This window comes from Fonsecaea multimorphosa (assembly GCF_000836435.1).
Source record: "Fonsecaea multimorphosa CBS 102226 unplaced genomic scaffold supercont1.1, whole genome shotgun sequence".
Taxonomy (NCBI): domain Eukaryota; kingdom Fungi; phylum Ascomycota; class Eurotiomycetes; order Chaetothyriales; family Herpotrichiellaceae; genus Fonsecaea; species Fonsecaea multimorphosa.
Genome location: NW_015971635.1, coordinates 1,090,642 through 1,107,082, shown reverse-complemented (window position 1 = coordinate 1,107,082; position 16,441 = coordinate 1,090,642). Strand labels below are relative to the sequence as shown.

General features: G+C 54.1%; 8 protein-coding genes across 8 annotated transcripts; 6 read left to right on the top strand and 2 right to left on the bottom strand.

Moving 5' to 3' along the window:
• Nucleotides 1-146: 146 nt before the first annotated feature.
• Z520_00421 (uncharacterized protein) lies at nucleotides 147-1,963 on the top strand (the record flags this gene model as incomplete). Its single annotated transcript, XM_016770942.1, has 3 exons — nucleotides 147-188; nucleotides 315-463; nucleotides 523-1,963. The coding sequence occupies 3 exons, from the start codon at nucleotides 147-149 to the stop codon at nucleotides 1,961-1,963; spliced, it is 1,632 nt and encodes a 543-aa protein (XP_016637852.1).
• Nucleotides 1,964-2,562: 599 nt separating this feature from the next.
• Z520_00420 (uncharacterized protein) lies at nucleotides 2,563-2,935 on the bottom strand (the record flags this gene model as incomplete). Its single annotated transcript, XM_016770941.1, has 2 exons — nucleotides 2,563-2,805; nucleotides 2,873-2,935. 2 exons carry the CDS (start codon nucleotides 2,933-2,935, stop codon nucleotides 2,563-2,565), a joined length of 306 nt encoding a protein of 101 aa, XP_016637851.1.
• Nucleotides 2,936-3,580: 645 nt separating this feature from the next.
• Nucleotides 3,581-4,858, top strand: Z520_00419 (uncharacterized protein; the record flags this gene model as incomplete). Its single annotated transcript, XM_016770940.1, has 2 exons — nucleotides 3,581-3,802; nucleotides 3,905-4,858. The coding sequence occupies 2 exons, from the start codon at nucleotides 3,581-3,583 to the stop codon at nucleotides 4,856-4,858; spliced, it is 1,176 nt and encodes a 391-aa protein (XP_016637850.1).
• Nucleotides 4,859-5,509: 651 nt separating this feature from the next.
• On the top strand, nucleotides 5,510-6,193 carry Z520_00418 (uncharacterized protein; the record flags this gene model as incomplete). Its single annotated transcript, XM_016770939.1, has 1 exon — nucleotides 5,510-6,193. One exon carries the CDS (start codon nucleotides 5,510-5,512, stop codon nucleotides 6,191-6,193), a length of 684 nt encoding a protein of 227 aa, XP_016637849.1.
• Nucleotides 6,194-7,744: 1,551 nt separating this feature from the next.
• Z520_00417 (uncharacterized protein) lies at nucleotides 7,745-8,939 on the top strand (the record flags this gene model as incomplete). The annotated part of the gene is made up of 4 exons (XM_016770938.1): nucleotides 7,745-7,849; nucleotides 7,909-8,175; nucleotides 8,231-8,342; nucleotides 8,401-8,939. 4 exons carry the CDS (start codon nucleotides 7,745-7,747, stop codon nucleotides 8,937-8,939), a joined length of 1,023 nt encoding a protein of 340 aa, XP_016637848.1.
• A 1,560-nt stretch (nucleotides 8,940-10,499) lies between these two features.
• Nucleotides 10,500-11,333, top strand: Z520_00416 (uncharacterized protein; the record flags this gene model as incomplete). Its single annotated transcript, XM_016770937.1, has 1 exon — nucleotides 10,500-11,333. One exon carries the CDS (start codon nucleotides 10,500-10,502, stop codon nucleotides 11,331-11,333), a length of 834 nt encoding a protein of 277 aa, XP_016637847.1.
• Nucleotides 11,334-12,101: 768 nt separating this feature from the next.
• On the bottom strand, nucleotides 12,102-12,590 carry Z520_00415 (uncharacterized protein; the record flags this gene model as incomplete). Its single annotated transcript, XM_016770936.1, has 1 exon — nucleotides 12,102-12,590. The coding sequence occupies one exon, from the start codon at nucleotides 12,588-12,590 to the stop codon at nucleotides 12,102-12,104; it is 489 nt and encodes a 162-aa protein (XP_016637846.1).
• Nucleotides 12,591-13,870: 1,280 nt separating this feature from the next.
• Nucleotides 13,871-15,555, top strand: Z520_00414 (uncharacterized protein; the record flags this gene model as incomplete). The annotated part of the gene is made up of 6 exons (XM_016770935.1): nucleotides 13,871-14,010; nucleotides 14,066-14,190; nucleotides 14,242-14,450; nucleotides 14,500-14,687; nucleotides 14,747-14,829; nucleotides 14,903-15,555. 6 exons carry the CDS (start codon nucleotides 13,871-13,873, stop codon nucleotides 15,553-15,555), a joined length of 1,398 nt encoding a protein of 465 aa, XP_016637845.1.
• Between the last annotated feature and the right edge of the window lie 886 nt (nucleotides 15,556-16,441).

The window sequence follows — 16,441 nt, the reverse complement described above, 5'->3', positions numbered from 1 at the left end:
TAGATTTCCCCTCCTTCCCGCTGGAGAAAGAGAGTATGCTGTGAAGTAAAGCTTGAAACAGAGCCATCTCATAGGGATGGTGCCCAGCAGAACCTAAGGCCCGTCGCGAATGATGCAGCTTCTATGCGAGCAGCCTCTTTGCAAGGATGCGCAAGACACTCCTCCTTGTTTTTATCCATGGGTTCAAAGTAAGTTGAGTACGAGGACACCATGCTCTGTTCAGCAGTCAGGTATCGGCGTTGTGGCCTTGGATCCGATCATTCCCTCTGGGACGGAGCCCTTGGGTATCAGGATACTGATGCTGCCCTCTCTAGGGCGGCGATGACACCTTTGCTGTCTTCCCCGAACATCTGCGAGCGCTCGTGAGCCATGCCCTTCCGAACATCGATGTTGTCACTGTGACATACCCCAAATTCGAGACCCGGGGCGAGTTGAGCGACTGTGTGGCTCGATTTCGAGAATGGTATGCAGTGCGAGCATCTGTCTGCTCCGAGACGCCATGCTAAGAGTTCACGACTGCAGGCTGCAAAACAAGGTCATCGATTTGGAGGTCGCTCGCTCGACTCCATCCCCCACCGTGGATCCCTCAGTCCATGTCATACTGGCCGGCCACTCGATGGGAGGCATCGTTGCGGCTGAGACATATCTGCTACTCGCCAGTGAGCAACCCATTCCAGCGCGGTCTTCCGCGCAAAATCCCGAAAGGCCCAATTTCCCCTCCAACACGACGCTGGGTTCGACAACTTCCACCTCTCGTCCAGTACCATCGCACCATGAGTCGGATCCTACTTCTCACAGTTTCATGTTCCCGCACATCCAAGGCGTTTTGGCTTTCGATACACCCTTCCTCGGGCTGGCCCCGGGGATGGTAGCCCACGGAATCGAGGGCGGGCACAAAGTTGTCGCCAATGCGTACAACACTTACTCTGAAGTTGCCTCCATGTTTGGCTGGGGTTCCAAGTCCGAACCCAACGTCTCATCAACCTCTCCCGCCTCTGGCGCGAAATCTATCGGCGCCCTACCAGCTCCGGCTTCGTCTTCTACGGAAGACGCGGCGGCCGCCCCCAAATGGCAAGCTTGGGGGAAATACGCAATGTTCGCTGGTGCGGCTGGTGCTGTGGTTGCAGGCGGTGCCGCTGCCTTGTATTCCCAGCGCGAGAGACTGAGTGCTGGTTGGAAGTGGGCCAGCGACCATCTGCTGTTTGTAGGGGAGCTGTTCAAACCAGAGTATCTGCAGAAGCGGGTCAAAACTCTAGAGCAGGAATGCAAAGCACGAGGTGCTGGATGTGCGAACCTGTACACCAACCTCGGAAAAGGAGCTAGTGGCGGATACGGCATCACGGAAACATTGGCAGGTAAGGAGAGGACGTTTTGCAATCTACCAGTGCAGGTCGACCGGGATCGAAAGGAAGGCAAAGAAGGCACGCGCGAAGAAACAGCAAACGGATTTAAATGGATCAAGGCTGTCAACGACAAAGCTTCTGACGAGACCACGGCGCATGTGTCCATGTTTATTCCACGAGATAACCCGGGCTTCTACGCCCTTGGGGAACACGCGAAGGAGTGTATCGCGGGATGGGTTGATCCAGGCTGGTACCGCGCGAGCAATGGACCAACGTTTCTGAGACCTGAGCCTAACCGCGTGGGCTTAGGCGAATCCCCGGACGGCGGGTGGGTGAAGCCTGACGCCGACGAAATCAGGGCCCGAGAGAGAGCAAAGGACCGCTATGGCAATGCTTACAAGGACCCTGATGCCGATGCCGATGTCGGAGGGAACCTAGGTAAGGACTGGGACTCTCTCGAGGTTCGCCCTGGCAAGGATGGTGTTGACGATCTGCTAGACGGTGAGGATCTAAGGATGAGAGAGGAGGATGAAGAGCTTGAGGGGAGCGTGATTGTGGAGAAGATGGCGGCGAATGGAGAAGTGCCGCTCCCCAAGTCGAGAAGTAATACTGGATTATGAGGACTCGACTGAGGCTTTCTTCCGTCTCTAGCAAAACGGCCAATCACAGATGAAGTGGCCGCTACAATGAGACAGGCATGAGATAACATACATGACACGACACGACACGACACGACGAGCTCAAAAAGTTACGATAATACGTTGGCCATCTGGATCTGAAAGCATCTCCTAAGGCGGTTGAGGGCGTGGCTTGATGCATGGGTGGTATGACTGGGATGAGCTCACGTCTATCGAGATCGAGCGGAATAGATAATACAGGAGCTGGCGTTGCAAATTCCAGGAAGCCTACGGCAGAACAACTCGAACACGGCTACTTGAGGCGGCCTGCAGAATCCATCCATCCACTAGGGACCGACAGAAGGCTGAACCTCCCAGGCGGCGGCGACACGCCAGTCCATCGGGGTTTCCGGAAAAGAAAGTCATCGTCAGAGCGGCGTGCGGGGTCCCCGCCTGTGTGTCGCAATGGGATCTCTGAATCTTTATGTCCTCGTGGTTTTCTTGGGCGTCTGCTCCCTTGCCCTTGGCCCGATATGATCTATCCGCGAGCATTCTCTGCCTTCCTCTCTCTCTTCTCACTTTCGTTCCACTTTTGTTTGTTTTCAGCCTGTCCCACTCTGCTCCTCGACGCCCCTCTTCTCCGGAATCCTCTTCTTTCCCTCATCCACCATGCCTTCGCATCCGGTGACCTTGCCGGCGGCGTTCTCGACCGTCCCCAGCAGCGATGACTGCGCGGGTTGTCCTTCTGATTGGGTTTTGGCGTCCTTCATCTCCTGCACGGCCTCGGCTTTTGTCTGTTGCCCGGATTCGTACCCCACGGCGGAGGAGATGGCGCCTTGGACATACTGATTGGAAAGGTCAGAATGGGCCGGGATCAGTTGAGGGAAACGTGGGGAGGGTAGAGAGACTCACCTTCACGTGGCCCCCAAGCATTGAAGCTTGGGACTCTGAAGAAGGTTGCTGGTCTGACGACATTGAGAAGGTCTTTTTCTGGTTATTGATCTGTTTTGAATGTGTTGAGTTGAGGTCAAAATTCTCGTCTCTTCATATGTACTGCCACCTCTGGATGTCTGCATGGTCCATCGTTCAATCGATGACGCCGTGGACGCCCTTGCCAAGGCGATGATGTCATGCAGGTCATCAGCCCTCAAGTTCAGTTTCAGATACTAGTAATAATGGAAAGCTACTCCAATCTCGGCAAAAGTCGTTCAGCCTCGTTCCATGAAGCCTTGGGGAATTGTAGATCCCATTGCCGAGGTTGATTTCTTCTCCTAGGGATCAAGCACTTTCTTGCCTACGATGCTTACCATACTACCTAACTACCTAGGTATCGATCAACTAGACGCCGTGATAATAATATAGTTCACCTCCGATATACGCGCGACCTGAAGAGTTGTTACCCATCTTACGGTCGAATATCCCTTGGATCTCCCCCTTTTTGTCGTTTCTCCCCTTCCTCTCGTTTTGGTAAATCAAGCACAAAGCCTACCGGATAGATCTTTGATCCAAACATCCAGCTTACCTTGGTTCCTAACGTACAATGGCGTTTCGCGCCACAAGGTCGTGATTGATTGCAGTGTGGTGTGTTCCGCCCCAAACGAACCAGCCCGCGAACCAACCATGCCGCCGACCAGGTTCGAGGTGCTCCAGAGCAAGGGCAAGAAGAAACCCATCTCGTTTCGGCGGCTGATGGCTCTCAAACGGGTTGAAGGTGGCGACGTTTTCGAGTCGCTGACCCCGGCCTGGCCGCCGGCGCCGCACCGTAGAGCGTTTGGAGGACATGTCTACGCCCAGGCATTGTGCGCTGCCAGCAAGACCGTGGAGAAGGGGTTGGTGGTTCATGTACGTTTCCCCCTCTGTTTCCCCAAGTTGGGGGGTCCTGATATGAGATCTTTCTGGGTTGTTATTGTTAACAGCTTTGGGGTGGTTCTGGGGGGGTTGTAGCAAATGACGGGGTACTTCATCCTCCCTGGCGCCATTGACATTCCGTACGTGTACCGCGTGCGCAGGATCAGGGACGGCGGCATGTACTGCTTGAGAGGGGTCGACGTCTACCAAGCTTCGGACGACGCCGCTCAGGGGAGGTCGCCTTGCTTTGTCGCCACCGTCTCCTTCAAGCGATCCGAGACGGGCATCAAGAAGTGGACACCCTACGAGTACCAGAACATGGCCCGGGACCATATCCAGAAAGAATACAGCAGCGTCCTTGAGGGCCTGAAGCCCCAGGACCACCCCGACGCACCCGGCGCCGATGCCCTGTGGTGGGAACAGGAAGAAGAAGAGTTCTGGAGCCGCGATGCGGCGGCATTTCCTGGGGTGGAATGCAGAAAGGTCGACATGGCCAGGTACAACGGCGCAGCGGAACCAGGTGGTGGACCCAACGGGGAGGGAGCGTCTCGCTGGCGCCAGTTGCTCTTCTACCGGCTCATCCAGGACGACGACGACGACGACGAACAACCGTCCGAGGCGGGCGAGAGAGAGGAAGCCGCCAACGACCTGAACCTCCACGCCGCTGCGCACCTGTACGCGTCGGACAGGAACTCGCTCTTCCTGATCCAGCGCGCTCTGGGGTACGAGGCAGTCCGCACCACCATGGCGTCGCTGTCGCACACGGTTGTCTTCCACGGCCCGGCCGACCACCTGCGCATGGTGGACCAGCTCGGGGCCTCCAGGTGGTTCGTCCAGGAGTCGTGGACCAGCAACGGCGGCGACAACCGCGGCTGCCATCACAGTCTCCTGTGGAATCCCCAGGCCGGTAGGGTCATCGGCACCACCATCCAGGACGGCATGTTGCGGTTTCCGGCCCAGCTCGTCGATAAGGTCTCCAACGCCCGCGGCGGGACGGAGAACTCGTCATTGTCACGGCCTGCTCGCAACAAGGCGGGCAGCAAATTATAGGGAGACACGAAGAAACCCCTACTCCACCCTGCTCCCCGTGCTGGGTATGTGTGGGAATTGTGGGAATTCTGGGGGTTTCCTACATGGAATCGGATTACTATCTACATCGGAACAGAACGTAGGAGACAGCAAGTAGCGGTAGAGATTCGCTGTCGACTTGCCACTGGTTTAGGGAGTGAGAGAGAAAGTCATATTTGTCCATCTATGAGCCACAGCCTGACCGCAGAGAGAGGACAGGACTGCTGTTGGCGAAAAGCACAGAGTAGATGGACTAGGCGAGATTGAACCGGACAGAAAGCAAACATGGAGAGAAGAGAGAAAAGGAGAGACAGTCGTGGAGCTCGGATCCACGTTTCTCCGATGCCGGCTGGACCAGGAAAACTCAATTAGGCAACGCTACGCGAGTAGAAAAGGCCGCTGGGCGGGCGCCTCTTATCTAACAACAACCACACGGACTTGGCCTTTTCTCCTTCCACACGCGAATTTGGCCCTGGTCCATATTTGCATACCGTGAGTCCCTTCACAGGTTGGCCGACGAAGGTTCCTGGATGGCAATTCGAGGTTCAAGGCGACGGTCAACGGCTCATCACAGGAATTCACGCCACACAGTCCAACCAGATCTTCGGTAGTTTCACGCAACAGCCAGGCAAAATGGGCATTGTAATACGCCCTATCACTGCAGCAGACATCCCGTCGGTGGTGGAATGCATCCAGTTGGCATTTGCAGATGATCCCTATCACCTGTGGGCCTTTGACGCCGCAAAGTTCAACAAGGAGCGCAACTTTGCCAGTCTCAAGGCAAAATGTGAGTGGGGGATGCGCAATGCACTGTTTTTCGTGGCCGAGGATCCAGAGGACAAAGATGGCAGAGTGCTGGGAGTGAGCATGTGGATGAAGCCGAGAAATGTCAGTCAGAAGCAGACGTGGTCCGAGTGGATCGACGACTACATCCTCTGGTTCAAGCAGGGCTGGAATCTGTTCAGGTTCCAAGGACGTGGCGGGTTGAGGACGGATCGGTATTGGATCTGGAAGCGCGAGCAGGCCATTGCCCAGTCGGAAATCTGGACCGACCCCGAAGGATACTACTTCTGCAACATTGTCACCGTCAGGCCAGGCATCCAGGGCAAAGGAATCGGTCGCCAGCTCTTCGGGATTGTCACCGACATGGCCGACAAGGAAGGGCGCCGGTGCTATCTCGAGTCCTCCAAGGAGAAGCCCAACATAGCAATCTATGAGAAGATGGGCTTTCGACTGGCCCGAAAGATGGTCTGCGAAGAGGGAGGGGACGTCTGCGACCTCTTCTGCATGGTCAGAGAACCGCAATCCAAGCCGTGAACTGGGCAGGCCCCAGCGACCTGCCGCCGAAAGACATCCGCGCTGGAGCTCGCCGTGTCGACAATGCATCCACACTACTCACACACAAGCAAGCTTGCCGTCTCCGTCCACATCTTTTCGATCAAGTGTGACTTCCACCAACGATGGAGACGAGGGCAGACTTCTGGGGCAAGGTCTCACTGTCGTTGGCTCTTTGTGCCCGATTTCCCGGGTGCTGTTGCCGCAGTGGTGCATCTAAAATACTGTTCGTGGGTCTTTCTTATGCAGGCGGTCAATCAACTATCGTCACTGTCTGCCTGGTCCGAGGTGCCCTTGAGAGCTACCTCCTCACGCCTGGCTGACACAGCGGCAGTAGTCTTGACCATTATGTTCTTCTCTCCGTGCATGACGCACGCCAGGCTGGCGCCTGACAGCGAAGTAGGCTCGAGGGTTTTCCGTAGAGCAGGTTGGGTCCGGAGACAAGTCGTGCTTCGAACTGTGGCAAGTTATCTGCCTAGAAGGCGATTATCAACAACAAACCTTGCGGAAATGATTGATCTGGAGGTTCCCATTCGGCGATAGTCAGTCGGATTGACAATTCAGACCTTGGAAGCCAAGGGAGCCAAGATGGCTACTGCTTTGAAGATTCACCTTTACTAATCATAATATCCTGGGCGGCTTCGGATAGTCGAGCGGATGTAGTGAATGCTTTGGTGCCCATCTCTTGCATACCTTGTATGGTATCGATCACTGGGGAGTGCGTGGGAAGAGGGACAAGCGCATTTGGTTATGGGTCGTTTGAGATGAATTCATCAGCGCAATCCACAAAACACTGTGTGCCCAGTATAGGGCCTTGGAAGTATGCATCCGTCTTTGTCACATCGCCGAATCGCCACCGCGGTGGTTTCGCCTTGCCTGCATCTACCTAAATCCGTGTCCAGTCGGAGTCCTGGCATTTCCAGAGCTAGACGCAGAAATGTCCGCGCTTGACGGGATGCGGTAGGTCTTAAAATCGATTCCCGAGAGGCGGAGATAGAAGAGAAGCATGTTGCTTGGTTCTCTGTCGTGGTCTTTTGACTGGATGGTGGAAAGGCGGGTTAATGTCAAATGGGTTCTGGTTTTCAGCAGCTGAAGGAAGAGGTCAGAACACGTTACTAGGGCTGGTCCATTCATCTCCGGGCATCCCTATACCCCTGTCCCAGTGACACCCCATACGACCAACCACAAGTTGTGGATAAAAAAAAAGTTGGATGATGGGTGCGTAGCTTCGATACTTGCAGATGGAGCTACTGGAGCTACAGGAGCTGCTTCCCGCAGTCCTTTACATCATCATTAGCCCTTGACAACAATACCTCCAGTGGCCCCTCCAATTCGAGAGCCCCTCCATCAGGAGAAGGTATAAAATGTCTTCGTATTGGAAAAGAACCCGGCTGAACAATTCCAAACTCACTCTCAAGCTCCTGCCTTGCTCAAAACAATAGCACTTTTTGTCAGGCGATTTGTATGACCGCGGATTGGATCACCAAGGCTGCCGAAACCCTCCATCTATCGTCCCTCCTCCCTTCTTCCAAAATGGCCTCAAACCTCCCGAAGGAGTACAAAGTCGGCGTCTTCGAGGCCAAAGGTGAGCCGATCAAGTTCAAGCAGGTCAAATTGGAGCTGCCCAAGCCGGGTGAGGTATGTTGTATCCATCCATCCATCGCATCCAACCCCCCCATTAAGCCATGGCATTCTAGGTCCTAGTCAAGGTCCTTGCCTGTGGTGTTTGTCACTCCGACCACGCCGTCCGCTTCGGATTGTTTGGCAACAGCTTCCCCATTGTTCCCGGTCACGAAATTATCGGCGAGGTCGCCGCCGTGCCAGATACTGAGACGCGCTGGAAAGTGGGAGACCGCGTCGGAGGACCGTGGCACGGTGGCCATGACAACACCTGCGTCTCATGTCAGCGTGGGCTCTTCCAGATGTGTGAGAAGGAAGCAATCAACGGGGTCACCAGGGACGGAGTAGGTCTGTCCTCGCCGGCCACATGCTCATTTGGCTGAACGCCTTCTTCAATAGGGATACGGGGAGTATGTCACTTTGAGGACAGAGGCTGTTGTGCGGGTACCCACCGACGTCGACCCTGCCGAGTTCTGTCCGGTTCTGTGCGCAGGGGTGACGGTGTTCAATTGTAAGTTTGCATTGACCCCGTCGTTCGCACCAGTGTGAGAGACTGACTGGAGAAATAGCTTTGAGGCAACAAAAAGTCCTTGCGGGATCGATCGTTGCGGTACAGGGACTCGGTGGACTCGGCCATCTTGCGCTGCAGTATGCAAGTAAGATGGGATACCGGACGGTCGCCATTTCGTCGAGCTCTGACAAGAAGGAGTTCGCCACCCAGCTCGGGGCACATGAGTACATCGACGCCTCGCAGGGCGACATTGGTGAACAACTCCAGAAGTTGGGAGGCGCTGCATGCATTCTGTTCACTGCGCCAAACGAGAAACTCATTCCTTCGTTGCTCGGTGGACTGGGTCCGTTGGGCAAGCTCATTATCCTGGCAGCATCGGCCCCCGCTGAGGTGAATACGGCATCCATGATTTCCAAGGGCCTCAGCATTCAGGCATGGCCCAGCGGTCACGCTCTTGACAGCGAAGAAGCCATTTCCTTTGCTCAAGTGCACGGTGTGCATGTCATGATTGAGAAGTTCCCACTGGACAAGGCCAATGAAGCCATGGAGAAGATGACCAGCGGCAAGGTTCGGTTCCGAGGAGTTCTCATCCCATAGGTGGATTCCAGACCACTCTCTAGCAGTTGCTAAGAGTTATCCCAGCAGCTCGTGTTATGAGAGGACAAGGCGACGATAACCCAGATAGTTCTGATGATACCAAGCAGGCATGAACCCGATTGTACTCGGTATATTCTTGTTCAAGGCAGTCATTGTTCCCGTAATACGAATAAACTTCTATGGGCTTTGCAAAGTGGTTGGCAACGCAGCCGCCTTGATTGTCGCGGGTTGAATCCCGCACCACGAGACTGAAGCCAGATTGACCCCCTGGCACCCCTGACACCTGCTTCTTCCCCCAATCAAATGTCTCGCGTACCTGGCGATCATACACTTTGTGCTCCATGTTGCCATCTGGTGCCATCGCCCACATCATCCACCGTCATCCACCGTCATCCTCAGCATAGCGTCAGGGTCACCCGCGTCGCAGAATGAACTTGGTCTCCCCTCACGATTCGTAGAAGGCCTCATGGCCAGCCGCCCCGAACAATGCCGCCCTACCAGCGATGCACCATGCACCATGCAGGATGCAGGAGGAGACGCTGGGCCAACTTTCTTCACAATGACCGGCATCCCCGGAGGTCTACTGGCGCTCTCACAAAGGTGACGCCAACAAGATTCTCCCTGTCTCTCTTCTCCTGCGCACTTGCTTCAAGAGGCTGAGCCTCCCATATCCCCTAAAAGATTCTAACCGGTCACAGAAAAAACCCCAGCAAAGACTCAAGAAGCGAGCGGATCCCTCTGCGGTCTTCATTCCCCTCCTCAACCCACGTTGCAACGTTTTGCATTTTCGCCGTGAGAAGAACAAGGCCCTCAGCCCAGGCCAAAAGAGACGGACATCTGGTATAACAGGGTGGGACAAACATTTTTCACCGAACAACAGCTTCTGATTTCGGTGCACCCTCACCACAGTGTTCGTTGTAACCGGACTGGATCCGCTCGGGAACCCATCGCCGAAGCTTTTGTCCTCCTGCAAGGCTGAGTGACTTTGATTGCGATCGGCAGAGATCTGTTGGCATCCCTTAACCAGATCTCCGTCTCCAAGATTACCCTGTCGCATATTCTGGCCGCCGGAGGTTCGAATTGACGTCGGAGGGGCGTTGATCTTCTGGGCAAGCGGATCATAGTGGGCGTGAACGTCACCCTGACCTCGGTGACAGTTGCAAGGACACGATCGACTGGCGCTGGCGACGGATCGGACTTGTTCCTGAGGAAGACGTCGTTGTGCCAGAGACATTGAGTCTGTCTCTCGACTGACTCTCCTTCACCTCCCTCGAACTTTTTCTACGAATCTCAGAGCGATGCAAACTCATCCATTTCAAAGGCGGTGACGGCCATGTTGACTTGTGACACTCCACATTGATCTGGTCAACTCTCCATTCTTCACTTTAGAATATCTGGAAGACTTTCGCAAGTGAACCAGTCACCGACAGAGTCACCTTCAGATTCTGCCGCACCTGTAAACAAGACCAAATCTTTTGTCACAGAAGCAGTTGACGAGCCCTCCTCCGAGACACCCTCCTCCATCTTCTACCCCCTCAATTACAGACACCTGCGTTCACCATGAAGTTACGGTTACAGGGTCAATTGATACTGGCCATCATTTTCCATGCATTAGTACGGGGCTCATCTGCCACCGTGTCATTCCCCTCGATCCAAGCCATCGTCGGCTTCTCGTCCTCATGCACGCTTGCGTACAACACCCCAGTCAACGACTGCGATATCAACGATTTTCAAGGCATCGGAGGAACAGGCACTTGCTCGAGTGGCTGTGAGTCAAGTCTTGAGGCATCACAGAAATTTGTGCAACGGTTTTGCGCAGGGGAACAAGCGGATGGAAGCTCCTTGATCGGACAACTCTTCGTCGGGAATGTTGTTAACTTCCTGTGTGCGGACAATGGCAGTGGTGGCGCAACAACGGCGACGACACCGCAAGGCACGACCGAGGCGACGCAGACTTCTACATCAACATCTTTGGACACATCAATGAGCATGGCAACTGACACCTCTCCACCAGCAACGAGCACCACCGGGACATCCTCACAAGCATCTACAATCACAACTTCTTTGAGCAAGACCGGATCTGCGAGCAAGACCACAAGTACTAGCAGTTCTGACAGCACCAAAAAGTCGACCTCGACGACAACTTCAACACTAACCTCGATTGAAACCGCAACTTCAACCCTCACATCCACGTCGTCTTCAACCAAGGGTTCGAGCACTTCATCAACTGTTTCGTCAAGCAAGACGTCAAACTCGCCAGAGTCAGGGGGAGACAGTGGCGGCGGCAGTCCTTTCGATGGGCAGTTCTCTTCAGCTGCTTCGTCGAAGACGCTGCAATTGCACAGTGCGATATTGGTCTTTGCTGGTTCGGCTCTGCTTCTCTTGGCAGTGTAGTGAGCTGGTTGCAATGTGCAGGAATCAAAGAAAGGAACAGAGCATACTCTGTTAGAAGTCGACTACCGTTTCATTGTAACGGGTGTGTCTTTAGGCAAAGAAGAACATAATTCTAGCGGGAGGCGCAATCGAGTTGGTTAATGGAACATCCACTTAATGTCTAGGCAAAAGCTCGACGCAGCAAGCAACAACGAACAATCAACGATGACGAACCATGAACATGCAATGCAGATGACGGCCGTTATGGACACGGCTCGAGCTCCAAGCAAGAGCTTTCTTGGCTGCCAGAGATGAGCACAAAGGGATGAAGGCGGGAGGAGAGACGCTTTATTGGAGCCGGGATCTTGGGCCATGTTTTTGGGTGAGAGACGCAATCCTGGTTTTGCAGGGCAAAGCAAGTTTGTCGTCCTCGGTGGACTTGAAAGCGCGACCTGAGATGAGAGATGAGCTGTACAATAACCCGTTCCTTGCGGGAGGCACGGCCATGAGCATGTACTATTATGAAGAGAGACTGTTGCAGACAGCATCCGTCTGGCCAGAAAAGCCCATCTTGCAAAATACACGAGATCAGAAACATGTATGTACTCTATTTCCGTGCGCTGTTTCGTCCGGCTGAACGTGTCTACGTACCTCGTCCTCGGTAGATGCTGGTGGGTGAGAGGAAAGTCTTCACGGCAGAGAAGAGGAGAGGAGTCCAAGAACGACCAATGTTCATCCATCACAGAACTGAGGCACGAAGGTGTACGAGTACATGGGTCCATGATGGGATCACGACAGGCTCAACTCTGCGAGCACCTCTTCTATCTCTCTATGCATTCCCATGTTCCGTTTCCAATCCTCGTCCCTTTCCCTTTCCCTTTCCCTTTCCCTTTGCATATCCACACGCTTATCCTCGTCCAAATCCATGTGCACATCCTCTCCCCTACCTCTCACGCCGCCTGCCCTGCCCTCCCCTTCATACCTACACCCATCGTCCGTATCCTCCACGTGCCGTTGCCTGTGCCGGTTCTCGACTCGATGCCGGAGGACGTTCTCCTCGAGGTACGCGCGCATGACGCCCCTTGCCTCGCGGTGCTGTCTGCTCTCGCGGCCCCAGGTGCGCGCCACGAGCAAGAGGTTGGCCCGGATCGTGGCGAGGATGGCCTGGACCTGCGCGGCGTCGGGTTCCGAGCTAGTCACGCTGGGCTGGGAGGGCGTCTGCCTTGACCGGGCGGTCGTTGTGGTTGTGGTGATTGTAGACTTTGTGGGATTCGACATTGGATCATATGGGAATGAGGAGCGCGGGGTTTGAGCATTGGTTTCCATTGGCCTTCCTGTCGTCGTCGTCCTCGTCGTCGTCCCTTGACCGCACTATGTCTATCGTAGTCTTTTTCCGCCACTCTGGGATAAGCAAGTTCTTCGCCCGTCAAAGGTTATACTTGGCTTTGCTGATAAAGGTGAACTTTGGCGTGCAGGTACGTGTATAAGGCGAAATCCTGGCGTGAGCCCGTGCGGCTTACTACGGTCCGCGAAGTATTTTATGGAGGGTATTGGATATAGGTGGCTAGTGTGTATCAGATACACACCTCCTACAGGCTACAAGACTCAGAGCCTACGGAGTACAGAGCGCACGCTTATTTTAAACGAGTCACCATGCTAGGTAGGTATACCTGTTTGATGAGCTTGATCACCCGCTAACTCTCTGGTAAACCAATCGAGGTGCCTAGGGGAGCCCCAGGGAGCCGCAGCGGCAATGGACTCATTGGCACGGGCCGAGTTGGGCCAACTCGACTATTAATACTCGGTACTCCCTGGAGAGATTCCATACCATACGATTAGCGAGCACGCGAGTTGGCCCCTCGGCTCGCAAACCACTGCAACATTCATCTCCTCTCTGGACAATCACAATCCAGACCGCCAAAATGGTGAAAACAGGTCAGTCAGTTATACAATCCCCCCCGGATCTGTGTTATACGAGTTGTCCATTTAATATTGGATTCCTGTTTCGTTAGCATTACTCAGTCCGGCCCAAAGCACTCAGCCATCTCCCTGGAACACAGACCAGTGACAAGAGACCAGCCATGCCATCGACAGCTGAAACACTCAACCATGGTCCACAAGCCCTGCAAAAAGGCTCGGCTCAGCTACTTGATGGAAAAGCTGGCAAGGCCCCAGGCAGCTTCTCGAGTCCCAGGAGGCTGGAGGCTTCTGAGACAGCGCTTAACCCATGTAGCGAGGCTAGCTCTGGCCCCCTACTCCAGCCTTACCATGGACCGACTATATTGACAGCATGGCTTCCAATCGTCATGGCTCTTCTTTCCCTTCGTCGTATCCCTCCAGACTCACCCGCGAATACCAAACGGACCATCGACACTTGCGTGAAATTCGGTCGTCAACGGAGGCTGCAGCTTCTTCGGACCTTCTCACTGAAGCTAGGTTGATGTGGGCACAAAGTGTACGAAAGACTCGCCCCAGACCTTCAACGACTTCTCGTCTAGTCCGTGCATGACGGGCTCATTGTACATTCATATTCTTTCCGAGGGCTCGCCCGCGGATCCATGGCTACATCCATATTCAGTTATGGTATCTCTCGCCCCTACCCGTTTGGCTGGTTCACTCCCGCGACCATTGCCGGGGGCAGCCTCGCTTTGGTACTTTTCTCATTCTTGAACCTGTTGTCAACCGGATACTATCAGAGGTACAAGCTCTAGCTATCAACCGGACCAGTTCTGCCCCGCTGACATATGGAAAAGTGTTGAGTATGTTACGGACCCAAATTCAACCATCACCGCTAGCAAATGGCTGGACCGTTTCCCTTCATATTTCACGGGCCAAATGAAGGCGTCGTGTCAGGCGGAGGACATTCAAGTGAACACTAGTAATGACATCGAAGAACAAATGTCGGCAAATGGGACTAAAAATTCCCTAGGGTTCTTCACCAACCAAACTGCCCTCACATATACCATCACAGGCGTATGGACGACACCAGATGGGACCAGCGCCCTCGTTTCACCAGCCCTTACCTATCTCAACAACCCCATCCAGAACTGTCAGGTAAACAACATACAGATCGAGTTGGAGTCCGAAGATCGCAGCGTGACCCAGTATGGTTGGAATGCCTGGGGCGAGTATCTTCAGGTATGTATCGCTCCAGGAACTGGGAGATCGGGCTATTAACAAGGCAAAGGCATTCATTACCTGCAGCATTCAAGGGAACGATGGGACAATCTTCTTCAATTTGAGCACAGACTATGATTTCGTCCCCGACACGGCTCAGTTCCCCACCGGGAACTACAGCACGCAGGTCGGCCTGTTCAGTTTCGTGACCAGAAACGCGACGACCAAGGCCAGTCTCTGGTGGGGCGAATCACTGTTGTAAGACGTTTTGGTTCTGACATCAAGTTGCACCTTGGACTAAAAAAAACCGCATGTAGATCTCAGTACTGGTCATTTGTTTCGTCCGAGATGCAAACAATCCGTGGTGAAACGGACAACAACCTCAGGAAAGGCACGATACGTATGCGATTTGCCCAAAAGTGGTGCTACGGTACTTTGAAACCGCAAGATTTTCTAATCTTGTAACTTTCCAGACTTCTCCCCACCCAACGCCAGTCGGCCTCTTCGGGATATCACCGACCTTGGGTTCTTCAACATCAACTACCGCTTCATATCAAACACCGTTGTCGAAAACGAATCAGAGACCTGGGGCGGATCTGGAGTGGACGTCTACGCCCCGTCTGATGGCCAGACCGTGTCCAGCCTCGCATCCACCGACACTTCTCCCAACGTCTGGATCGCTTCCGACAGCCTGGCCAAGGCCTTCTACTCGACAATCATGACGGACCTGGGTCAGGTCACTGCCGTGCCGAACATTCTCACCGACGCGACGGCCCTGCAATACTTTTCCCGAAACATCACGGCCATGCAGAAGTCGACTTTGAATGCCATCCCCGGCCCCGCAGATGACAGTTACGACGCCCTGAAGGACCAAACGGGCCCGCTGGGCACGTCTGCCTCTGTCATCTCGACGAAATACTTGTGTCAAGTGCCGAAACGGAAGTCTGCAGGGACCCTTGTTCTGTCCATCCTCGTGGCCGATCTCGTCTTCCTGCAGGCGCTGTGGAAGGTCTTCACCTTGTGTACCGACGCTTGGCTGACTCACAAAAATCCTCGAGGTGCGGAAGACTCAAATACCTCCTCCCTTCTCTGTCCTGGTTCAATGGTTCTGGAGCCAGTGAGCTAATGTGTGTGTGTGTGTGTGTGTGTGTCCCTACAGCGAAATACTGCGCAGGATGTGACATGTACGCTCCTATTTCTGAGGGAGGATCCCAGAGCATGTCCAAAAAGCGCGCCTCGGCGTCTGAACAAGAGCTGTCTGCTCCACTACTCTGAATCCGGAAACCAGTATCCTCGACTGCGATATACTCTCCATGATTAGAAAATCATCTTGGCGTCACAAGCCTGGCAGGAGGTGTGCATCGGTTCCAGACAGGGGGCCCAGTTGGTGAGTTGAACCTGACCTGACGCAGGACTCTTGGGAAAATCTCTCCCTCTACAGCTTCGGTGAATGAATGGATGAATGAATGTGCTACATACCTACCCCTCGGCATGGATCCAGCAATGCATGGCAAATGCTTGACCAAAACGACTATACCGGAAAAGGGGGGATTTGTCGCTGGTATTTCCCGGAAGGATATAATGAAGCAAATTCCCCCCCTTGCGAATAGGGCGGAGGACTAGGACTTTATGTACTAGCAATTATCTCTCGATGCCAACCGTCACGGTGCTAACGGAATAGCTCCTGTTCTTGCACGCAGTGTACGTGTACGTGTACGTGGATATATTCTATACCTGGCATATATACCACAACAACAAAGGCTAGGATTCCCCGACGTTGAAACCTTGCACCTTAAGCTGCTGTGCGGAAACCGACATCGGCAGCAATTGCGTCTTCTGTACCTCCTCGTACCCTAAGCAATTACTATCCAGTCAGTCTTGAGTTCAGTCCATGGCATTACCCTTCTTGCGATGCATGCTGCCGTAGGAAGACACTACGTACTGCGTCCTCCTCTTCCCCCTCGCAGGCCTGTGGTGTCTACGCCTCCCGTAAAACTCGGACTCAGCAATGG